This window comes from Acomys russatus, chromosome 11 (assembly GCF_903995435.1).
Source record: "Acomys russatus chromosome 11, mAcoRus1.1, whole genome shotgun sequence".
In the NCBI taxonomy this organism is placed as follows: Eukaryota; Metazoa; Chordata; class Mammalia; order Rodentia; family Muridae; genus Acomys; species Acomys russatus.
In genome coordinates, this window is record NC_067147.1 from 12,887,254 (window position 1) to 12,913,184 (window position 25,931).

At 41.9% G+C, this 25,931-nt stretch overlaps 1 protein-coding gene across 2 annotated transcripts in view; it reads right to left on the reverse strand.

The window, feature by feature from the left end:
• Window positions 1-25,931, reverse strand: part of Supt3h (SPT3 homolog, SAGA and STAGA complex component) — a 328,941-nt gene that overhangs the window by 91,156 nt on the left and 211,854 nt on the right. For both annotated transcript variants that reach the window (XM_051152919.1, XM_051152918.1), the window contains exons 5-6: window positions 25,336-25,426; window positions 13,019-13,158 (exon numbers count right to left, since the gene is read on the reverse strand). In XM_051152919.1, coding sequence (XP_051008876.1) covers window positions 13,019-13,158; window positions 25,336-25,426 — 231 coding nt within the window. The remainder of the gene's footprint in view (window positions 1-13,018; window positions 13,159-25,335; window positions 25,427-25,931) is intronic.

Below are 25,931 nucleotides of genomic sequence, written 5' to 3' on the forward strand. Positions count from 1 at the left end.
TGATACCAGAAGTGTTCTGTTTCTGAATAAAATAAGCTTGAGAATAGATTTTAGAGAGGGCCTGTAGTTATATCTCATTGAAGAACTATGATTAGAAAGATTTAAAATACAGAATTTTCTTCTTTATAAAAACATCATATCTTAAAAGTTTGTTACATCCAGGTGCATCTTCCATAGATACACTGCCTTACTGGTAGATTTCTCCCTACTCCATTAAAACTACTCAGCTTACACGATCTCATACTGTACCTAGTGTATGTCAGTAAGGCCATGATCGATTAAGAAAATTTTGGGGCTGGGAAGAAAGCTCAGTTGGTAAAGTGCCCAGTAAGCAAGCATGAGGACCCGAGTTCAGATCTCTGCACCCACAGAGAATCAGCACTTGTCCTGAGCGGCACTCGCCTGCAATCCCTTTACTGAGGGGTAGGATGAGACCTGGTCAGATACACGGAGCTCATTGACCAGACAATCTGGACAGTGAGCTTCAGGTGCAGTGAGAGATCCTAGCTTTAAAAACGTAAGGCGGAGAGCCACTAAGGAAGGAAGAAGACAAAGGATGTCAATTTCTGGCCTTCACACGCATGTGCACACACAAGTGGTAGAGGTAAAAACACATAGGGAGAGGGAGGGAGAGAGAGGGAGAGAGAGAGAGAGAGAGAGAGAGAGAGAGAGAGAGAGAGAGAGAGAGAGAGAGAGGGAGGGAGAGAGAGGGAGAGAGAGAGAGAGAACAGAGAACAGAAATAGTAATTTGTCATTCTTTGACAAGGACTAGTATTAGGCAAAATTTCTGAAAACATCAAGTTTGTGCTTGATGTAGTTTCTTTCATGTTATTTTTGAAAGCTTTTCAATTACCTGGCACCTGTCTCTGGAATTTTCTCTTTCCCATGCTGTACAAGGCAACATATCACTTAATGTTTCTTGCTCGTCAAATTATTTCAAGGTGCAAAACCACTTGGTATTTGTTGTTAATCAAAATTCTTTACAAAATGTTTTAACCAATGAATAAAAGATAAGACATCCAGTTCACACTAGTACACAATTAAGCAAATAACCCTGGTTTTTAAAAAAGTATTTTGAAAATATCTGAAAGAAGATAAGAATAACATCTTTTCAACTATGGTTTTAAGAGCTGCAATAGTGAGGTTTTACATCTGTAAACCAAACATGACAAGTCTACACTTACAATATGGTTCTCTTCAGAAGTCAAAGAATATGACAAAAAAGAACAAAATAAAGGCAAGTGTCTGTGAGAGTCAGAGTGAGGGAGGCCACTAGGTATGTGCACGTCTCGGGTTGTTCACTCATGAGCGCTTGTATTCAAGAGACTTGAGAAAAGGGCAGTGAAAACTATCATGGCATCTCCCGCTTACCTTGTCCTAGAAGCACTTACAGAAAGCCATGGCATATCAAGTACCCAAACCAAAATGCTAACCAGTTCTTTGTATAAAAACATATTGAACAATCTAAGATACAAATAAGATGACTGAAATGTCCAATAAAGGAAGGAATAAGACACTCGGCCACACGGAAATTGTGTAGCTCTGTATGGAAAATATTCTATGTCCAATATAAAAGGTCAATTACAAAATATTTACGTTTCTGTAAATAATAATAGAAACACCGTATAAACCTATGAGTTGTGTCAGAAGCCATGGTGACAGCTCTAGGACTTTGGTGACAGTTTAACCATCAAAAGAATAGTACGTTTGATCTCTACAAGCTCCTTGTAATTTCCTAAGGATGGTATTTAGAACAGCAATTTCTGAATGAAGAATGAGGAGACTGGGTTGTATTTCTGGGCAGCTATTTTAACCTGTGTTTCCACTATTTTAAGGAATTTTCTACTACAAGCCCATGTAAACTAGATAATTATTGGTGCAATGTAAACAAAATACATTTTCTAGTTTAAATAAAATATGACTCTCCTTTCCCAGGTTTGATTTGGTTTTGGGGGGTGGGCAAGATAGGAAGATGAGATTCCATATTAATAAAAGGTAATAGAAATAACAGACATTTTCTTATATGTGTCTCGTCCTTCAGAGACCTTACTGTTTTACACTACTTGGTTGGTCCTTTGACTTTATATGTTAAAATATCCAAATATCAAATAAGTGAATAAATGATTTACAATACCATGAGACAACAACAGAAAAAATTTAAAGACTTGAAAGTCTGAACTGATAGCTATCTCAAACAAATAAATCCCAGGCCACTAAAATCACCACATTATATTCCACATATATGAGATCATTAATATTCCTCCTTCTGTGCCTGGCTTCTGTATTTAGCATCCTCCCTCCCCCCCCCCTTTCTCTCTCACACACGTATTTCCTTTCTCTCTCTCTCATACACACACACACACACATTTCCTCCCTCCCTCCCTCCCTCCCCCCCCCCTCTCTCTCTCTCACACACACACACACACACACACACTTCCTTTTTCCTTAGGCAGACTTTCACTGTGTAGCCCAGGCTGTCCATGGGACTTAAGATCTTGGGAAATGGGGTTTCAGGCATTACTAAGTCCAGCAATATCTGTTTCTTTGTTTAGTCGTCTGTTAAATGTCAGGTTGTTTCTGTATGTGACTATTGAACACGGGACTAAAGTCGGAAAAAGCTTCCTAGTGTTTCTGTGGGAAATGCCATTGGAGTTGTGTTAGCTGTAGTGCTAAGAGACGCACCACACATTCTAGTTGACAGACACTCAACAACCTTAATTCCTTCCATCTATGAGCACGGGTTATTGTTCCAGTACCTGTGTTCCTCTCGGTTGTGCTCATCAGTAGCGCAAGGATTTCAGTGTACAGACGCTTTAGTGAGTGTCTGTTAGCCTGACTGCCTAAAGGCAACCACGGAGGCATTCTCTGGGAAAAGGAGGCCAATTCTGCTGTGCCCCCCCCCTCATTCTTTCAACTTTGTTTCTCCAAGACTTGGATAAGTTATAGATGGGAGCGTTGTATGGCAGGAGCCTTGGCAAAGGCCTATGTTCAGTTATTGAAAGGAACCCTGGTGACCTGGCGGAGTTTTTGTATGGTTTTCTTTCCTCTTAGTCATTCAGTGAGCTCCTATCAGTCAGCCCTGCCTTCTACTCTTTGGGGTACAGAGCACTATAAGAAATACAAGTTCTTTCTCCAAGGTACTCACTGGAAAGTAAGAGCTCCTAACTAACATTTTAAAAAAGATTTATTTATTATTATGTATACAGTGTTCTGCCTGCATGCATGCCTGCAGGCCAGAAGAGGCAATCACATCACATGACAGATGGTTGTGAACCACCATGTGATTGCTGTGAATTGAACTCAGGTCCTTTGGAAGAGCAGGTGGCGCTCTTAAACACTGAGCCATCTCTCCAGCCCCACATTTTTTTTTTTTTAAAGGAGACATATCCAACCTGTTAATATGCACATCCTAGTTATTGATAACTTAAACATACTACTTAAACATTTATACAGCACATATTAATTATCTATAACAGTGGTTTCATTATGGCATTCTCATAACTGTATAGAATATATTTTGATCATACTCATCTCCATTGCATGTTCTGCCCTTTCCCACTCCCAGTGATGCCCCTTCATCCTCCCAGCTCGTCCCTCTTCTGCTTTCTGTTTCATGGCTGTGGTAATTGTATGTGTATAAAATGTCAGGATTTCTACAACATGGCAAAACCCTGTGCCCTGCAACTAATCATAGGGGCTCTGTTAGTAATGCTAGCAATGACGGAGGCAATATGGCTTTCAGTAAAACTAATTCTCATGGTCTATCAGTACAGTCCATGAGGCAGATAAATGGAAAAAAATATGTACTTTTATTACCAACTATTCAGAGCAGGTTCCTGGACAAAAATAACTCTGGTCAGGGTATCGCTCCATCTGAAAAATAGGATCTTCTAATTAAAGCTGGGACTGGTGCCTGGCATTGCCAACAGACATATTTGGGCCAGGGCAAGTCAACAGCTAAGTGGTGTGGGTAGGTAAACTGCTGACACCTCCAGCTAAGGAAACAGCATGACTAAGGTGCCAACAGGAAGTCAGTCAAACAATGACAGCCTTTCACTCTGCAAAGTAGCCAGGGAAGGTGAGAAGAGCTCTGAGAACAAGTTCACAGAGGAGTGTACCTTATGGCCACAGCCTTTTATAAGCATGTGCTGCTCAAAAGGGATTGGCTTTCTATACTTGGAAACTGCATTTCTACAAACTGTTGTGGCGCAGTGTGACACACTCCCAGTGTGGTGTCTCTGAGCACAGTCTCCAAATGGGAATGCTGTTTGGGGATGCTGAGGCGCTGTTAGGAGGTAGAGTCTAGGTGAAGTAACTGGGTCCCAGAGGGATAGGTTTCCATGGTTACAGCCTGGCTCTGCTTCTAAGCAACTGTGCCCCGATCCACCAGCATATTATTAAGCTGCCTGTTGTTTTCACAGCCATGGAAAGAAGCCGGTGCAGCCACCATGTCCCCTGTGATGAAGCTGGGAGCCCAAGGAAATCCTTATGTTGCATCTCACTAGGCACTGCATTGCAGTGATGAGAAAAACAGCTAAAAACCTAGCTAAAAGCGTAGCTGTGTTATTCATCATGTACTGACAAATACTTAAAGCCCCTAATGTTTGGATGTGTGCATGCTCACAGGGAGCTCATTTAGTAAGTGGCTGTCCTGGAATTTATTACATACTGAAACATCTGAAAAGACGCTGCAGGTGAATGCACGTGTGCTAGAGCATGTGTTGTGCAGGGCTGTGAGCCCCGGCAGAGCACATGAGAGAAGCAGGAGGGTGAGCAAGGTAAGAGAGGAAGATGGAAAGGCTGCTTGAGCACAACGCCCCCCCCCCACCCCCCGCCCCAGACAGGTTTCTCTGTGTAGCCCTGGCTGTCCTAGACTCAAATGGTAGACCAGACTGGCCTCAAACTCAAAGAGATCCACCTGCCTCTGCCTCTCTGATTAAAGGTAGGCACCACCACACCTGGCCCTTAAGCAAGATTCTTAAAGTATATCGATACCATGCTAAAAGGCTCTTGTGTAGAAAAAAAAATGGCAAAAATCAGTGGACTGACGGGTTCTCACCGGCCTTATTAAATCTATGCCATGAAAAGTGTCAGACAGACCCACTGACACGATGGAACACCCTAATTGCTAACACACTTCCAGGTGAATCTAATAGGATTAATTTTAAGTGAGAAATGCGACGGCCTGGAAATAAGCTGCTGTCCACTTTCAGGTAGATCTGTGCGATTTGCTAGGAAGCAGTGGTACGGACTGGAGTGAAGTAAGTCCTCAGCACAGATGCAGGGAAAGGGGTGGTCTGCTCCAAATAAGCAATGATTTGCCAATTCCACTGTACAAACTGAGGCACTCACAAGATAGGAACCTCGCCACAGAGTGGGCTTGTTTTCCTATTTAGAAATACTAACTCACTGGGATTAAACCAGTGAAGATAAATAAAAGCCAGACTATGTAACAACAATCTGCCCACCTACTGTGGGGAATGTGGGTCAAGGAGAAAGAATAGGGGAAATATAATCCACAAAATACTCAAGGCAAAAATATGCTGGTTATTACAGCGACCACAATCTGAGAACTATAAACACGAAATGTAAATTAGTGGGAAGTCCTGTGGCGTTCTTAAATTCAATGATATTTTAAAACTCTTCTCTGCCAAGGTGTTTTATAAACAAGTTGGTGGGCTGATCTCTAAGAGAAGCATTTCATTTTAAAAAGATCAAATTAAAATTACTTGAGACAGAAAATATTGGTTCTAGAAATCGTAATTGAACAGTATAATGGGTTATGTGCTTAGCAAACACCCACTGATGCAGGAGTCGGCCCAACAGCAACAAGGCCTGCAGGCATGCGCACACAGTGGGGAGTGCTGGTGGCCATCTTTACCCTGACACAGGACAGTGTCCCTTCTGTGATGTGGGTAAGGCAGTCCCTGTGTGTTACTAGGATGTATTCTTTCACTGAGACAAAGGACCCTTGCTACTGTCACATGTCTCTTGACTTGGCTTAGGAAAGAGCACGTGTACACCTTCAGTCTCAAGGCTGCTGCCCTTCACTATGCTCCCAGGAAGACTTAGGAAAGAGGCAGGGAGGTAAATTCGTTCAAAACTAGTAAAGGAGAGTCTGAATAGCTCTGAGGCAGGAGGCACTGGGAGTGCTAGTGAACTTTGCAGTTGAAACAGAGTTGATCAGGTCCCCAGATTTGTTTTGATGGATACTACATCTACATAACAAAATGTAATAGTCACTCTTTTTGTAATTTTTTCTCTCTCAAACAGATAGTGACATTTTACACAGAATTTTAATATAGTCTATTTCTTTTGAAAAATTCATAGTATATCAACATTTAAAACCCTTTTCAGAGTCTCAAAAGAGAAGGCTTTAAGATTTTGTTATTATGTAACGCTATATATATATATACATATATATATACACTATTTAGCTATTAAAAATAAAGACATCATGGAATTTGCAGGTAAATAGATGGATGGAACTAGAAAAGATAATTTTGAGCTAGGTAACCCAGACCCAGAAAGACACACATTATATGTACTCACTCATAAGCAGATTTTAGCCATATCATACAAAATAAACATACTACAATTCACAGACCTAAAGAGGATAAGCAGCAAGGAGGACTCAAAGGAGGAAGCTTAAATTTCATTCAGAAGGAGAAATAAAATAGAGGAGAGTGAACAAGGTAGGAAAGGGAGCACAAAGAGAAATGAGGATAGAGATCAGACCTGAGGAGAACAGAGCGGGAGGACAGAGAGCCTGAAGAGAGAAGAGAAACCATGGGTGGAGGCATCTCTGTGACAAGCTGGAGGCATAGGATAGGGTAGACTTCTGGGAGGATATGGGGGTGACTCTATCTGAGACTACTAATATCAGGGGTCAGAAAGACTGAAGAAGATACCTTTTGACTAGACAGGACTCCTAGTAGAGGGAGGGGGACACCAACATTTTGTGGGTGGCCACAAAAACTTCAACCCAAAATTCACCCTGCTTACAAGACGTGCAGGGATAAAGATAGAGCAGAGATTGAGGGAATGCCCAACCAATGCCTGACCCAACCCGAGACCCACCCCATGGGAGAGAGCCACCCCCTGACATTATTAACGATACTCTGCTACACTCACAGACAGGAGTCTAACATAGCTGCCCTCTGATAGGCTCCACCCAGCAGAGGATCAAAATACTGAGTGAAGCGTAGGGAGTCTTGTAGAAAAGTAGGGGTAAGGACAGAAAGACCTGGAAGTGACAGGACAGGAACTCCACAAGAAGACCAACAGAGCCAACTAACTAGGGCCCAGACGGGCTCTTGAGACTGAAGCACCAACCAAGGACCATGCATAGATTAGACTTAGGCTTCCTACACAGATGCAACCAACGGGCAGCTCTGGCTTTATGTAGGTTCCCCAGTAAGGGGAGTAGGGGCTCTCTCTGACATGGACTCTATTATCTGCTTTTTGACCACTTTCCCCTGGTGCGGCTGCCTTGCCAGACTACAGGGGAAGAGGATGTGCTCACTCCTGATATGACTTGATAATCTGGGGTGGGTTGGTGCAGGGGGACTCCCTTTTTCTGAGGATTAGGGGAGGGGGAGGGGGAAGAGAGAGGGTGGCACTGGGAGGAGAGGAGGGATGGAGCTACAACTGGAGTGTAAAGTGAATAAATAAATTAACTAAAAAAGATTTTGCTTTTGTGTTACCATATTCAAAGACAGAAATTACTCCCTCTTGATCTGCTCATTGTCCTTGTTAACATCTTGAGTTGTAGAGGTTTTCAAAAAGCCTGTTTGGAAAATAAAAGCCTAAAAAACCTTTCTATACCCTCAAATTGGTACTTGATTAGATTTATCTCTATTATTTTTAAAACAGTTCCATTTTATAGTAAATTATACAATGTTCCTTGAAATTTTTTCTTTTAAATGCAACTATAAGGTCAAGAGACACCTGTAATGTTTTATTCCAGATAATGACCAGTCTTGGCACCAACCTGACATGATCTCTACTGTCACCTTGACCCTCACTTGTGCCACACACTTAGGGCTTAAGCAGGTAAAGAAATGTTAACATGCTTGGCACAGAAGACTGAACTCTGCCTTCTGCTTGTCTTTAATAAAACCTTTACAGTTCTCTATTTTTTTTTATCATGTAAAACAAATTTAATGTTATCTTATCAAGCTCGTAAAATCCCGCTGGTGGTGTTCTTTCAGAGACCACAGGAAATTGCGTTAACCTGATGAATTAGGTTGGAAACCAGTGAGGCATTTACAAGGCTGAGCGTCTGCATGCGGGGGCACAGAACGTGCTTCACGCTCCCCACGTGTGGGACAGTGTTTACATCTCTGTGCTCCTAGCTGACGTGAAGTCGGCTGCACGTAGCATTTTCTTGTTGCACTTTGCAGGTTGCCTTTCTACTCATTTCCATGCTCTGGTGGTTCCTGGGAGGAGGTACTATGCTTTTTAAAATTAGCACCTAAACAAAAAGTTGACACTCCCTGTACAGCACAGTACCTTTCAGCGCCTGACTATAGCGAGGGCTTTTCTTTGCTGGTTAGTGCTCCCTGAACTCCGGCAACTGGAAGCAGCATGAGTAGGGATTCTGGAACAGAACTCTGTTACATATGGTCATATCCATATGAGTGTTAGGTGAACTCAGACATGTATTACAGTTCTTTCTTCATCCCAATCAACTGGCTGGAGACTGAGGACGGGCTGGAGACCAAGGGTTCTATTTCCGCCCATGCTGTACTCCGCTGGCTGGCTGAAGACACTGAAAGTGGAGGATGTGCATTTTCTGCCTACTGCATCTTTATCATAGGTGGCACCTTTTACTAATGTGCTTCCACTATTCCATTTTGAAGCTTTTCTCCTTCAATTCTCTTTTCTTCAATGCTAAAGTTATTCTCTCTAGCAATTGGATCTGTCTCATATACCTCAGATAGCTCTTTAAAAACATCAAGTAAAATATATTTCTAGTCCCACCAATGTAACAAATGGATATATAACATAATACCTATATATGCATAAATAAACATGTATGCACTTGTACAGATAAGCTAGAAATACAGCTTTTTAGGCTCTCCCTCCTTTCTCCCTCTTCCTACCGTGTCTGCCACTGAACCCAAGGCTGTGACATATGGAAGGCAAATTGTTGACCATGGAGTAATAACATCTTCATTTCCAAACCCAAATCCACTGGCATTTTAAACATGTAGCAGATATTTTTCAAAAAATTGTTAACTGGGCCTGGGGTATTTATCTTTGTAAATGCTTATCTTATCCACACCAATCTTTTGTCTGTTATGTTAGATTTTATTGGAGGTGTTTACAAACTCTCAGTGTTATAGGGATTTTATTTCCTTTATAATGAAAACAAATCATGGTGGGGACTAGTAGAGAGAATATACTTTGTAAATAGAAAGCCTCTAGAAACTAGGGCCTCTACCTGAAAGCTCCTGGAGACACCTGAGGCTTGGTTGTAGAACACTACTGATTTCTTGTATCGTTCAGGCTTCATGAGACCTGCGTTCCGTAGAAACTATGGGCACTTCATGTCTCCTTAAGCAAATTAGGTGGCCACCTGAGCACTCATTCAATTTAAAGCTTATTTTAACAACCCTTTAAGCTGCCTTATATTTTATGTACACCACCTGCTTTCGAAGTACATCCTATTGGATTAAAGCAGAAATATAAAGACTCACTAAGGCTATTCTGCACCCAACCCAGCTACAGTGTGTTTGCCCTGGCAGCTCTATCCATGGCTCTCCTGTGTGCCCCTACCTGCTTGCAGATTACACAGGAGGCAGCGCTCACCTCAGGTCTCAAGTGCTTGTACTTACAGGCCTGCATCACTGTGGACAGTATGACTGGCTTGATCAATGACACAGCTGGGCTTCTCAGAACCCTCCTCATTCAGAGGCCTCCTGTCCCAGGGCCGCTTGCTAAGAGAAACCAAATCTATCCCCAGCTTTCAGGGATTCCTCCTGGGAGGCTGATTTACTTAGCTACACCTACCTGACTAGATTAAGACAGAGTCAACACAGAAACCATTATCAACACTAAAACCCAGCTGCCTCACTTAGAAGCTGGCTGTCTAGAAGGGGCGTGGTTATTAGTGTGGACTACTATGCTTCATGTGTCTCTCCTTTGTGCGTTATGTCTATTCAATATACTAAAACAACCAGAGGAATATCTATCCATTTGTGTGTGTGAGTGTGTGTGTGCGTGCGCGCGCGCATGCAGGTATTGGATTGTTGCTAAGCTGGAGGGAACCTTCACAGATCACGTCCATGGACTTCTGCTACAGAGACAGCCAAATGTTGGAAATTTGGTCCAGGGCAACAAACAGGTTAAGATGAAGAACTGTGATGAAGGGGGACTGTCAAAGTAAAATGGATGTAAAATTTCAGCCAGTTTCTTGTTTCTGGCCCCATTATACTTAACAGCAATGAACTAGAGTCCAAGGAAACACAAAGCCAGGCACACATGCATGCGCGCGCGCACACACACACACACACCCGCTGAAAACCATAGCAAAGAACATGCTTACACATGCCTACTTAAGAACAGACTTTACACACGCCTAATTGATGTTTTCAGAAGAAGCAAGGGTCCCAAGTGAGTCTTTATGTTTGTAAAGGTTTGCTCTTCAAAATTTCATTTATATGAGAACAACGAAAAGAAAGAGGGAGGGCGAGGAAGAAAACAGGGGCACGCACACACGCCTGCCCCCATGCAACTCCATTGGTGGGTCTACACCATTTCTTCCATTCTGGGAGAGAAGGTAGCTGCAGTTTCTGCAAGCGTAAGTGATGCTTAGAGGAAAATTAAATCATGGAATGATGCCGAGGCTGATTATTCTACTGCGCTTTGAAAGCAAGAGATTGCAGTCTGCGAGTCCAAAGTGGTTTCATATGGACTGCCACAACTGCGGTTTGCTCTTGAAACTATAACCTGTCAAATTAGAAGCAGGCAAGGCCTCTGCTCCTAATGGTCCCACCTTCTCCTTCCGCTGTCCACAGTTATGTCTACAGGTCTATCTTTTTTTTTTTTTTTTTTTTTATTCAGTTCAACTATCTCATTTGGATGAGTAAAATATGGAACTACTTGTCATCTTGGCAGGAGAAGATTCTAGTATGCTGCAGGCTTAAAGAAACTGTCAGTTTCAGGCTTGCTGTGCAGATAAGGCTGACTTCTCCTCTACGTGTCCTTGCCGACTTTCGCTGCTATTTCATTATCCTGGTTGACACTGTGCAGTGTATAATACAACACTGGAAAGCGGTTCAGATGTGTGAGCACTGGAGTTGCTCCTGCCTCTGGAGGCATGGCTGATTTTACTGATTCATCACTCTCTCAGCTCTCCTCTGCTATTGCCAGCCTAGTGTTATACAATTCCACCTTGATTCTCTTTCCTAACTGTAGAATGACCTTCAGGCAACTCATTTGTTTAGCTGAGATCTGTCCCAATGAAATTGAAAAGTCAGGCGTTCAACTTTTACATATAATTTTGGTAAAGTACTCCCTTACTAACTCTCTCTCCATGATCATCTCATGATATGAAATATTAAAAACTAAAGCACAAACACTTTCCTCCCTAAGCAATGTACCGTAAGTGAAACCATGCCCTCCAAAAATCATATCCTGGTGAGGCCATAATGACATCAGACATATGTGTTTATCATCTGCTTTAGACAACTTAGCATATTTTTGGCTCACGGCAAAGTTGAAGTAGAACCACTTGCAGTCGCCTCAAAGCAAGATAAGCACCCTCTCTAAGGTAATTGATAGCTAAGAGAACACTGCCTTCAGGTCACAGTTCAGGGTCCAGGCATGCTAATTCTTTAAAGAAGGCTGTTAAAATTTACAATGCATGGATGTCAACTGGGCTCCTTCCAAAATTTAATGTGAAATAATTACCGTTTTTAGTACGCATAGAGACCATGGTGAAACAGGCATATAGAAACTCCTTTGGAATTCTGGAATTACCTCTCTTGCCCAATTTAAAGGGAAGGGGAAACTGCGATTCCCTTTTGAGTCTCACATTCTAATAGTTGCAGTAAGAATGAGGACTACCTGCCATGCGTGTTGGAAGGCACTCAAATGAAGTCAATCATTACGTTCATTTTTTCCAGGAGTATATTTAAAGAAGCAGTGATTTAAAGTATAGATAGCTAAGGTAAATAGAAGACATACAATTTTTATATTCATTGTGAAAACATGTGTAGGGAAGGCAAACATGTCACTTGTGTTCTGTGACAGTGATATAAAGCATGTAGCTTCCCTGGACACCACCTTAGTCAGTGAGGCAACTGCAGCCGCCAACAGCAATTTGAAAGGCAGCTCTTCACTCTGTGTGCCAAGACAAAGGTTTGAAGAATTACCTTTGCTCCAGAAACAACCGGATAATTTGGAACACAAAAATTTAAGTAAATATTTAATCTAAAGTAGCTTGACTGGAGTAAAATGCAGTGGCAAATGTCAGATCTGGAGTAGAGAATGCTTGTCACTGTCAAAGAAGGAAACGGAGAATCAAAACTTAAGATGTTTCTGACTTTCACATGAACTCTGGTGCCCCATATTTGACCACGTCCCCTGTATGGGGAGACCTGGTGGCACTCAGAGGAAGGATAGCAGGCTACCAAGAAGAGACTTGATACCCTATGAGCATATACAGGGGGAGGAGGTCCCTCTCAGTCACAGTCATAGGGGAGGGGAGTAGGGGGAAAGCGGGAGGGAGGGAGGAATGGGAGGATACAAGGGATGGGATAACAACTGAGATGTAATATCAATAAATTAATAAAATATTTAAAAAAAAAAAGAAAAAAAAAGATGTTTCTCCATGTCCAGTGTGGAGGCAAGGCCTCCTCTCTTCCCAGGGCTTGCTCCTGGGTGTGCTGCCCACCAAAGCCGCTGATTTGGACACTTTAGGCAACAGTCAAGGACACTGGACAAGAAACTGAGAGCACAGACACTGGACTGGGTGGTCGGCTGCTGTGTAACCCAGAGTGTTCCATACCTCCATTCTTTCCTGCTTAACGTCATCAAGTTCATTGTCTTCAAACATTGCCAGAAGTTCTCCTGTCTGATCAATAGAGTTGATCAAGTCTTGAGCAATTTTCTGCCTCTTGTTTGTACTGCTGCTGCCACTCAGTTTTTCTTCATGAAGGTTAAGAAAGAGGGAAAAAAAACAAGGTCTGAGCAAGGTATGTTAGTGCCAATACACATGTAGCAAACACGGCATGTGAAATTCACTCAAAATCATCTTTACAGAGAAAACTCTGACCTTTAAAATACGTCATACAGAAATGTATAACTTATTAACATCATAAAATAAAAATAGATAGAATCAAATCACATTATTATTATTTACACAGTCAGTGTAAAACGGCTGACTGGATCCCTTGTGAAAGGAAGAAGGAGCTTTCAGGTTTGGCAAAGAATATTGTTCCATCGTACTTACAAGAGAAATAAAGCACAACCAGGAAAAAGAGGGTGTGCTGGGCAAACTCCAAGCAAAGAAGGCAGACTTGACAACTGTTAGTGTTCAACAACACAGCTCATGATCAACTGCTACCCGAGACAGCATGGACTGTTATCTAATTAAAAGAGGAAGACTAGCAGGCATGCCCTCTTACAGAAGCCAGATAACAGAAAAACAATACCACAAATGGAAACTTACTAAAAACATACTCAATGAAAGACACTTGAATACATTTTCTTCAAAATTTGACAGTTTATGGTAAGTACGAGTGCTTCGGCACCTATGCCAGCATGGCAAAAATAGGGAGTATATTCTCTCAAGTTGTTTTCTTCTGAAATAAAAATCTTAGCTGAGTGCCAGTGTGTTTATGGAGTATGGGCAAGGCCCTGGGCCCAATCCTCAATACCAAGGGGGGTGGGGGTAAGGACAGAAATACACACCTGAAATATTACACGTATTGCTTTCTCCTTCGATGTCCTTCCCTCCCGCCTTTCCTTCTCTCTCTTTGTTATCTGCCAATCCCCAACTCAAGATACAACTCCCAACAACCGTCCTGTATATGACCACCATACATTTCTTTGTGCTCACATATTCATAATGTTTTTCTACATGTATTTTATTCATTTTCCTTTAAAATAGGCTCTCATTAGCCTATCTTTATGAAGCGGTTCTTTTATCCTCTCTTCTATTCATGTTTCTTAGTTGAGGTCAGAGAAAGATCTCCCCATTAAAAAAAATTATTTGTTTGTTTGTTTGCTATATCTTGACTGCGGTTTAACTCCGCCCCCAATCATGCCTCCTCCCCTTCTCTTCAGAAAAGGGCACTTCTCCAGGAATACCAACCAAACATGGCATATCAAGTTGCAGTAAGACTAGGCACCGCCTCTCCTATTTAGGCTGGACAAAGCAACTCAGTATTAGGAAAAGGGTCCCCAAAGGAGGCAAAAGAGTCAGAGACAGGGCCTGCTCCACTGTGAGGACTTCCACAGAAGAACAGGCTACGGGACTGTAACACTGCGGAGGGCCTGCGCCAGTGCCCTGTAACACTGCGGAGGGCCTGCGCCAGTGCCCTGTGACACTGCGGAGGGCCTGCGCCAGTGCCCTGCATGCTCCCTGGTTGTCAGTTCCTTCTCTGGGAGCCTTGGGAGCCTAGGTTAGTCGATTCTGTGGCTTTTCCTCTGGTGTCCTAGAGCCCTCTGGCTCCTACAACCCTTCCTCCCCCTCTTCCACAGGAGTCCCCAAGATTCGCCTAACGTCTGGCTGTGGGCCTCTGCATCTGTTCCCATCAGTTGCTGGTGAAGCCTCCCTGATGAGAACTGGGCTAGGCACCAATCTATGAGAATAGCAGAATGTCATTAGGAATCATTTATTTTTTTTCCAGCCGTGTTTGAAAATTTGCTGCCAAATGGATGAAACTAAAAAAAGATTACACTGAGACCCAGAAAGATGAACTTGGTATGTACTGACTTATAAGTGGATATTAGCTATAAAGGAAGGGATGACCATGTTATAATCCACAGACCTGGAGAAACTAAGTAACAAGGACAGTTCACAGGTGGGGAACACATGAATGTCACTGTGAAGGGAACCAGAATAGACACTGCAGGGTGGGTGTGGGTGGGAAAGAATCTGGAGGGTGCGGTGGGAATGGGAGTAGGAGGGATTAGGCAGGGGGAGGGCAGAGGTAGAGAGTACTGGGAGAGACAACTGGAATGGGTATGGGGGGTTGCATCTGTGGAACAAGCTAGAAGTATTGTGTAATGGAAACTTCCAAGAAGCTATGAGGGAGACCCTATCTAAGACTTCTAGCAATAGGGGATATGGAGGCTGAATCAGCCATTTCCTATAACCAGGCAAGACTTTCAGTGGTGGGACTGGGACACCAACCCAGCCCACAAAACCTTCTACTTACAAGTTGTCCTGCCTACGAGATGTGCTGGGGTAAAAGTGCATAGTTTGTGGGTGTGGCCAACCAATGGCTGGTGCATCTTGAGACTCATCCCATGGGCGGGAGCCCACCTCTGACAATGCCTGGAAAGCCAGGAGCCAGAGCTAGGAAACCCAAAGACCTAGGATAGATCTCTCCATCTACCTACTGAAGAGAGCCCGATTCTTCTGTAGAGCGTGCATACCCATCTATATCCTATAGCCCCTACGAACATGGTTTTCAGTCTGTCCTCTGTTGATGGGCAGGCACTTTGTGTCAGTGTTTGCCCTGGGGAAATGCTGTAAGAGGCAGCCCCTTCATAGGTGTGCTCTGTTCCCATGGCACAAGTTTCTAAGAGTGGAAATGTTAAAGATGCTTCAAGTTTCAGGAAAGAAACTCTGAAGCTGGTTTCTCCTACACTCGTCCTCGGGACTCAGCAGGAGTCTGTTGACTCCAACATGAAAGATTAAACATAAGCACCATAACCAACAAGGGACCATAGCATCTTCTCCTGCCGGCGATATCCTGATAAGCGTCTCTGTTTACTATTCGTGTTTATCTTTTGTTAACAAGGCCTCTTTCTTGTTGTCCCTGCGGTTGTCTGCCTGCCCACTGGAGAGCATCTTTTGCTATAGAGTAACCGAAAATTTTATATTAGCAAGTTGTTTTTAACATTTGTTTGACCTCTACTTCCACACAGTGTAGACTGTCAATTTTCAAGTTTTCTTTTCAGATTTACTGTTTCCTTCATTTTGTTTTCCATCTTTATGGATATAGACTCATTTTGTATGAATTCTGTAAGTTCAACTTTAGTGTCTTTAAGCTGTATGTACAGCACCACTAATGACTATGTCTTCTTGCCGTACTGAACTTTCATCATCCCTCAGATCTCTGTCTTAGGCTCTGTTCTCAGACTTTCTACCTTGCATCAACTAGCCACACATAAAGTCCTCGATGACTCCACAGGACTCATAGATACACTTTGTTTTCATATTTTCTCAAGCCACATACAGACATTTCTTTTATGATATTTTTATATGAATCCAAGAAAACATTATTGGAATCATACCTGAAGCACTGTGAATTCATTAATGTTGGTTGAAGTGATGCTGTTAATATGTTCAATATCATTGCCGTTTCTTGTTACATTTACTCCTAACTTAGTCTGAGCCTGTAACCAATGTTCAAAAGGTGCTGCCTATTTTAATTCCCAGGACCATTTTCCTTGAGCTCTGCAGGTGACTGTGCAAAGGACTGGGATGCTCATCGAATGTTTGAGATCTTCATGTTGATCTCCAAATATTTAGAAACATGCTTCTTAAGTACTTCAGATCATTTTTTCATTTATAATTAAAGACTGATGAACTGAATCCAACCAGGTGTCTACTGTTACGTCAAGTGTAAAAGTGAACTTTCTTGCCAATTTCACCTTGTTGAAAAGTATTCTGTGGACATAGTGAAAAACAAAAGCTGCTGGCTACTCCTGACACTCTAAGGAACTAAGATCTAAGCACACATAATCTGATATTTTGTTGGTATATTATTTAGTTGTTACAGGTGTGGCATATTAATCTAGTGGTGCTCAACCTTCCGGATGCTGCAACACTTTAATAAGGTTCCTCATATTTTGGTGACCATAAAATTATTTTTGTTGCTACTTTGTAACTATAATTTTGCTTCTATTATAGATTGAAATTTAAATATCTAATATTCAGGATATCTGACCCCACAAAGGGATCATGACCCACCAGGTTGAGAGTCAATGAACTAGAACGTATGCATTCTATAACCTTCTTTGAAGTTTTTAAGTAAAAATTCCCTGAGTACAATGCTAATACCATCTCTCTCGTTTTTCCTTACATTTATATATACACTAATCAATACTTATTGGGCACAGCATTTTATAACCTTCCCGTTTATTTACTTTTGATGACATTTGTGATCTTTATTTCTTCCTTCATTTTTCTAAAAATTAATTCATCGATGTTGATAAACCTCCCATTTCTTCTCTTTGTTAATTTGAAATTGTAATATACTTTTCTATCTTATCAATGCTTGATTTTTCCTTTTCTATTTTCATTATTAAAGTCCTGCTTTTCTATTGGGGTGTGTGCTACATGTGTACATGGTGTGTTATGCACATGTATGTGCTGGTGTGAATACTTGTAGATATGGGTACATGCCCAAAGACATCAATTGCCTTCCTCTGCTCCTTCAGCTGTATTCCTTTGGGCCATGGTCTTATTCTTTTCTCTTAATGTAGAACTATTAGGCTGGTTCTATGGCTTTGTAGGTAAGGTGCTAGCCATGCATGCCTGATGGCCTAAGTTTGGATCCCCAGAACTGACATCTAAGCTGGAGGCATAGTGTGAGCATCTGTAATCCCAGTGCTCAGTACAGCTCTACCAGAAGATGGGAGGCTGAGACAAAAGATGCTCCGCAGACTCATAGACCAACTAATCTGGTATATGCAACAGTGAACAAGCCAGGTTTAGGGGAAGGACTGATATCCAAAGTTGTCCTCTGACATGTGCCATGGTTTATGAGTGTCTATACTCAACACACATACTCATCACACACACAGAGAGACAAACTGCCACTCTATGTATTAATATAGTTGCTTAGTTGAGCTGGGAACAAGGTCCTGGCACGATAACATGAGCAAAACAACTCAGACAGTTAATGCAAAGGATCATAAGGAAGTTGTTAAATATTGTAGTTGGAGGTTAATGCAGATTAATGAATAAAGTTATCAGTGAGACTTAGGGAGTAAGAAAGTACTAAAATATTTTTCATTTGAGTTATATGATTAAATATACCAAATAAAGATGTCTCAAGCGTTGTCATATATAAGTACTGAGTATTTGCTGTCTGCTATGAATAAATGTTGATAAATGTTTAGAATAAAAACTATGCTTATAATAAACTTTTTTAGAAATGTTTTCAGAGTTATATGCCTGCTAATTTACATCATTCGCCATTTAATGTAGAAAGAAGTAAATTTTAAGTCAATTTTTGCCTGAATTATGCAGGTTTGAACAAGGTAATGCTAAGAAATTAACACGTTATCTTTTCAAGGTATAGTCTGGACGCAGATGTTAATACAGCAGCTAACTCTTTAGACGAGATGCCAGCTGAAGCCAGGACCTGACGAAACCAATGCTGGAGGGGTCGAGACGTGAAGCCCATAGGAAACCATAAACTTAAACATTATGAGGGTGTGTGTGTGTGTGTGTGTGTGTGTGTGTGTGTGTGTGTGTGTGTGTGTGTGTGTGTGTGCGCGCGCGCGCGCGCGTGTGTGCGCGCATGCACGCATGTGCGTTATTTTACTTTTGGTTGTAGTTTGATAGTTCAGTGTGTGTGTGTGTATATGTGTGAGTGTGTGCGTGCATGTGTATGATTGTCCTTTTAGTTGTAGTTTGACAGCTCAGTCCAGGAGCACAGTAAGTTTTGCAGATGACGATGTGCTACAGCAACCTTAAGAGGTCTGACAGACTGTCTAAGATGATTCCCTAGAACAACCTTGCTTCCAGCTCCAGGTAACCACGAATTTCCATTTTCCCTCTGTCACTACTTGACAATACAAGATCCGTGGTCATTGTGAAGGTTTTCCACTTCATCGACATATAAGGATGCCAATATTCAATTCTACTTTTTTTTTTTTTGTCCTAAGTATTTCTTGCATTAATGCTCTGTTTATCTGTATCCTTCTATGTTGGCAGATAATGTGCTGATTCTAGTTTTCTACTGTGAAAGATGCTGCTTTTCAGTTCCTATGAAATCGTCTTGTGTGAACCCCTCTCTTCATTTAGCTTTACTAGCTGTTGAATGGCTGGTTCCCTTTTTTGAGAAGTTTCCAGGATGCTTTCTGAAATGCCTGTGCCATTTTATCCTCCTCCTAGCAACGTAAACTAAAGCTCGCCACAGCCTCGACAGTGTTTCCTTCATCTGTCTAATCACAGACGTCCTGGGAGGTGAGGAGCAGCATAGTATTGAGGTTCTGACTTGGCTGCACGATGGCGGGACCCTGGCCACCCTTCCTAGCATCTGTTAGCTACTGCTTTACTCCTGCTGCAAGGTCATCTCAGATCTCTCATCCATTCTCAAGCTGCATTGTCGACTTTATTATGAAATTGAGAGTTTTCGATACACGTTGCCTCCAAATTTCTTAACAAAGATATGTATATAAGATTTTCTCTTTTTTTTTTTTCATGTTGCATATTCTTTGAAGCACAATGGCTTTAAACTTCATCATTTTTAATTCAACAGCAGCTTCTTTTGTTGCTATACTTTTGGTGTCTTGTGTTCAAAATACTATCCTTATGCAGGGCTATCAACAGTAATTCCCATTTTCTTTTAACAGCTTTCTATTTTGACAGGCCAGGGAGATGGCTTGGTAGGCTAAAATGCCTGCCATCAATCCTGATGACCTAAATTCAACCCCAGGACCCATGTGGTGAACGGGGAAAACCTGACTCCTGCAAATTGTCTTCTGACCTCTACACACTCACCATGGAACAAAACAAGTGAATACAGTTATAGTAAAAATGAAAAAATATATATTGTGCTGTTATAGTGAGCTCCCCCTGATCTGTACTTAGGGTTTTTGGTTCTTTGGTCTGTTTTGAGGGCTACTGAAGCATGAAGGGATCACCCGTTTCTTCTCTATGTAGATCTCTAAACGTCAAAGATGTCTCGCTGTCTGTAGATGAGGAGCTATTCGTTCCTCGTGGAACTGCTCTGAAAGCCCTGTAAGCAGCACTGAGACACTCTGCCAGTCTTCCTTGTGGACTCCGTTCTGATGATCCACTGACGAGCACCTGTCTGTCCTTCGGTTGGCCACACCCTGCTTGCGTTTATGGTGATGGACAGCACACTTTTGAAGTCAGCAGCTTGAGTACTCCAACTTGGCTGTTTGCTGAGGTGGTTTTCACTATTGTGGGTCATATACAATGTAGGAAATGGATATTTTCCTATTGAAAATCTCACATTTCCACATGAATGATAGAATCATTTTGTTCATTTCAGCAAAAAAGCTGGTGTGACCTACAGCTCCAGGTGAGGAGGCCTTAACCATCTTGAGTTTCTAGTCACGAATGCTGGCTGCCTTTTGTATTTCTCAGTCTTCTCTCAACAGTGATTTGTAGTTTCTGCATAGAAATCTTATAGGTCACTAGTAAATTTTGTTGCAAAATCGTTTATTCCTTGTATTGTTGTTTTTACTTTGTTGAAAGCTTAATCTTTTAAAAACAATTTATTATAATTTATTCAGATTACATCTCAATTGTTATCCCCTTGCTTGTATCTTCCTCCTTTTGCCCTATTCCCCCTCCCTTAGACCTCTGACACAAGGGGTCCTCCTCCCCTACCATATGACCAACAGCCTATCAGGTATCATCTAAATAGCCTGCTTCCCCATCCCCTGAGTACTGCCAGGCCTCCCCACCAAGGGGAAGTGATCAAATTAGAGGCACCAGAGTTCATGTCAGAGGTAGTTCCCACTCTCCCCACAATTGTGGAGAATGCACCTTCCATTGGCTATATCTGAACAGGGGGTCTAGGTTTGCTGCATGTATTGTCCTTGGTTGGTATGACAGTTTGTGTAGGGCCCCCTGGGTCCAAATCCACCAGCCTTGATGGTCTCCTTATGATGCTCCTTAACTTTCTGGGTCCTTCTATGCCCCCATTATTCCATATCATCCTCAGCACTCCACTCAGAGTCCAGCAGTGAGTCCCAGCATCTGTCCTGATCCCCCGCTGGGCGGGGTCTCTCAGAGGACATCTATTTTGGGCTAATATTCACTTATTAATGAGTAAATACCATACGTGTCTTTCTGGGTCTGGGCTACCTCACTCAGGATGATGTTTTCTAGTTTCATTCATTTGCCTGCAAATTTCAAGATTTCCTTGTCTTTAATCGCCAAGTAGTACTCCATTGTGTAAATGTACCACAGTTTCTTTATCCATTCTTCAGTTGAGGGGCATCTAGGTTGTTTCCAGATTCTGACTATTATGAATAAAGCTGCTATGAACATGAGCAAGTGCCCTTGTTGTATGGTGGAGCTTCTTTCAGGGATATGCCTAGGAGTGATATGGCTGGTTCCTGTGGTAGCACTAGTCCCAATTTTCTGAGAAAGCACCAGTTTGCACTCCCACCAGCAATGGAGGAGTGTTCTCCTTTCTCCACATCCTTGCCAGCATGTGCTATCACTTGAAGTTTTGATCTTAGCCATTCTGGTAGGTGTAAGATGGAATCTCAGAGTCATTTTGATTTGCATTTCCCTCATAACTAAGAATGTTGAGCATCTCTTTGGGTGTTTCTCAGTCATTTGGATGTTTCACTGTTGATAATTCTTTTTTTTTTAAACACATTTTTATTGAAAAATAAAATAATTCATATTACATCTCATTTTCTATCCCATCCCATACATCCTCCCATTCCTCCCTCCCTCCCACTTTCACCCCAATCCCCCTTTCCTATGACTGTGACCAAGGGGGACTTCCTCCCCCTGAATATGGTGCTAGGGTATCAAGTCTCTTCTTGGTAGTCTGCTATCCTTCCTCCGAGTGCCATTGGGCCTCACCAACAAAAGGACATGGCCAAATATGGGGCACCAGAGATCCTGTGAAAGTCAGTCCCCAGTCTCCACTTAACTGTGGAGAATGTTCTGTCCCTTGGTTAGATCTGGGTAGGGGTTTGATGATGGCTGCACGCTTTGTCCTTGGTTGGTGCTTTTGATCAAGCAGAACCCCTGGGCTCAGATCCACCCATCATAATGTTCCTCTTGTAGGTTTCTAGGACCCTCTGGATCCACCTACTTCCCTATCCCCTATATTTTATTTAGCTCTGTACCCCATTTTTAAATTAGATTATTTGGTTTGGTAGTGTTTAATTTCCTGAGTTCTTTATATATTTTGGGTATTATCCTTTTGTCAGATGTAGGGTTGGTGAAGCTCTTCATATGGAAAAACAAAAAACCCAGAATAGGTAAAATAATCCTGTACAATAAAAGATCATTGGAGGAATCTCCATCCCTGGTCTCAAGCTGTACTATACAGCAACAATAATAAAAACAGCATGGTACTTGCACAGAAATAGGCTGGCTGATCAATGCAATTGAATCAAAGACCCAGAAATAAACCCATACGTGTATGGGCACTTCATTTCTGACCAAGAAGCCAAGTCCACACAATGGAAAAAAGGCAACATCTCCAACAAATGGTGCTGGATTAACTGGATGTCCACATGTAGATAGATCCATATATATCACCCTGCACAAAACTCAAGTCCAAGTGCATTAAAGACCTCAACATAAAGCCAGACACACTAACTCTGTTAGAAGAAAAAGTGGGGAAGAGACTCGAACTCATTGGCACAGGAGACAACTTCCTGAACAGAACATCAAGAGCTCAGGCTCTAAGATTAACAATTAATAAATAGGACCTCATGAAGCTGAGAAGCTTCTGTAAGGCAAAGGACACTGTCAACAGAACAAAGTGACAGCCTATAGATTGGGAGAAGATCTTCTTTGTGTTGTTATACATGCTTTCTCCATACGACCTTAGATTGCATGTCCTGAGTATATGTAAAGTCTATCCACTTGTTTTGTTTACATATTTATTTTGTATCCTGAAAACTCATGAATGTATCCACTAATTTCAACAGTTTTTAGTGGGTTAAGATGTTCTTCTATATAGAGAGGGTGTCAAATACACACATAGCTTTATGCTGTCTGGTCTAATCTAGATGTTTTTGGTTTTTTTTTTTCCTGCCTAAGCATCAGGCTAAAGCCTTTTGTACAATACTGCACAGCAGAGGAACAAGTGCAGACTCTTGTCTTATTCTTCATGCTGAGGAGGAAAGAATTCATCCTTTCCCTGTAAGTATGCTGCTTCCTGCTGGGTTTTCTTGGTCAGTGTAAGCTGCTATAAAATACACTGCAGACTGGGAAGTTTAAACAACAAACATTTACTAATCTGAATTATATTGGCTGTGGCATGTCAGGTCAAGATAGAGCTGGGATCTAGTGCAGGCCTCTTTTTGAACGGTAGGATGTGAGATCCGGGCGTCTCTCTTAAAAAGTACGCTGATCCCTACTGTAAGGATCCTCCTTCTATGATCTATCAACTTCCCAAGGGCCCCAGCTACCCTCTCTTATGGCTGTCATGATTCTGTCTTTTCTACAGTGCATAGCAGTGAAGATGCTGAGTTTGTACCAATGGAGCTTGTTAGTTTGTGAGGTACTGGAACAGGGTTTAACAATTTTCTCAAATCTAATCTTCACTAATTCTTTGAATATTTTTCTGATCCCCTCCCTCACTTTCTCCCTCTCCCCAGCTCCGTCCCTTCTGATACAATATACTGATGCATCAGCGCTGTGTAGACCCCTATCTCTTCTGATAATATTATATGCCGATGCACTTAGTGGTACCCTGTAATTCTCTGAAGCTCTGTCTGCTTTCTTATTTTCATGCTTCTTTAGATTATATAATCTTTAATGTGAGTTTACTGGTTCTCCTGCCAGTTCAAAGTTTCTGTAATATTACCTTACATCTTCCTTATTGTTCTTTAGTTGTTAATTCTGTATGTGAGTGGATGTGCGCATGCCATGGCATTTTTGTCAGAGGATAACTGTCAGGGCTCTGTTCTCTCTTTCCACCATGTGGGTCTAAGTGGTGGGACTTGGGCCATCAGGTTTGATAGTGCTACCTCTTGAGCACATTTGCGCTTAAAATACATTATTATTATTATATTAAAAAATTAATCTCTTTCTTGATACTGTATATTTTGTGAGGCATAGTTTTTATACTGTTCTTCTCTAAATACAATTTCCTTTATTTATTTGAACATGGTACAATAGTTACTTTGAAGTTTTTAGCTTGCTAAATCTTATATCTGGATTCCCAGGAGACAATTTTGTTGTTTGCTTTTCTTGTTTTGTTTTTTTGTTTTTTTTTAATAGATCGTATCTATCTGTGTCTTTATATGTTTAGTATTTTGTCATTCTTGAAAATGGACATACCACAGTTCCTTTTGGTGGGCTTGTCCTTGCGTGGTAGAGTGGGCAGCCCTGCTGTCTCACCCTCCACAGTGCAGGCCTGTGTGTGCGGTCTCTTCCAGCTGTCCATGGCCCGTGGCTGTCACTTTTCAAGCTCCTGGCTGTGGACTCTGAGAACCATACTTCGCTGCCGATTTCCAGTAACTGCAAGCTGCCTGTTTTGCTTTGTTTTTAAGGATTTGTTTTATTCTTTTAAATTACATGTAGGTTTGTGTGTGGATAAGTGGGCATGAGCACAGGTGCCCCCAAGAGGCCAGAGGCACCAGAGTTACAGATGGTTGTGAGCTGCCTGACGTGGTGCTGGAACCAAACTCAGGCCCTTTGAGTCAGTGCTCTTAGCTCCTGAACTACTGCTTCTCCTACCATCCTTGGGAGTGCAGTGCTCCACATTTTGGCGTACTAGTGTCGAACCCTACAGCCTCACGAATGCTGTGCTCATCTCCTGTTGAACATTAAATTGACCTCTCTCTGCTTGTTGTTCTACAATGGCTCCCGTGGCCTTCAGTTTACTGCTAGGGCTGTCCCTTCTTTTTAAAGGAGGTAACAACTTCCACATGTTGTGCTCCACGTCCCTTCCTTAAGAGGCCTGCAGAGTCCTCAGCTCCTAAGGGCTGCCTCTCTCTGTGCTGAACCTCGGTACTGTACCAGACCTGGCAGAAAGCTGCATGCACTATGGAAAGAAGGATCTGAGGAAACTTGAGCCCTGTCAGGTTCCGGAAGAGAAAATCAAAAAGCTAAATTGCCAACAAGGAAGTAGGTGAGTCACTGCCGACCACATTAACAACACATGGGGCAAGCTTCCTGACACCCCCTCGTCCTCCAGGTGCTGGCTCTGTCACCATCAGGTGAGCATTTGGTCTAGTTACCTTCCAGGAGGTCATCCTCGTCAATGCCTTTGATGATCTTCGATTTGTAGTCTCGGATAAACATGTATTTTAGAAGTCTTCTAAGTTTTTTCTATTGAAATATAAAGTACAAGGTTTATAATGTATTTTTTTTTGTTTACTGATAAAAAAAATTGCTTTAAGAATTAAATTCAATCAACTTGTACCTGGTGATCCCTGGGGAAAACATAACTATCATTAGCTTAATGATATAAACAAAAATGTAGCCCTTCAGCAACAGCTACAATGTGTCTATCAAGGCGTTCTCACATGCACCCATCCAGACATTCCAGAATCACAATAATACTTTTTTGTATATTTTAGAAAACATCTTAAATTCCTTTTGATGATTTCAATAAATACCATATTGCCTTGGGTAAGCCAGTGTACTTATGCTTTGGAATTTTGTATATATTTTGAGACAAAAATTATGTAGAATAGATTTATAAACATCTGGACTAGGAGTTTTAACAATTCACTTTTGTATTTGATTTTGGAGACAAGACCTTGCTGTGTAGCCCAGGCAGAACTTGAACTTGCGATGCTCTGGCCTCCACCCACCTTGTGCTGAGTTAATG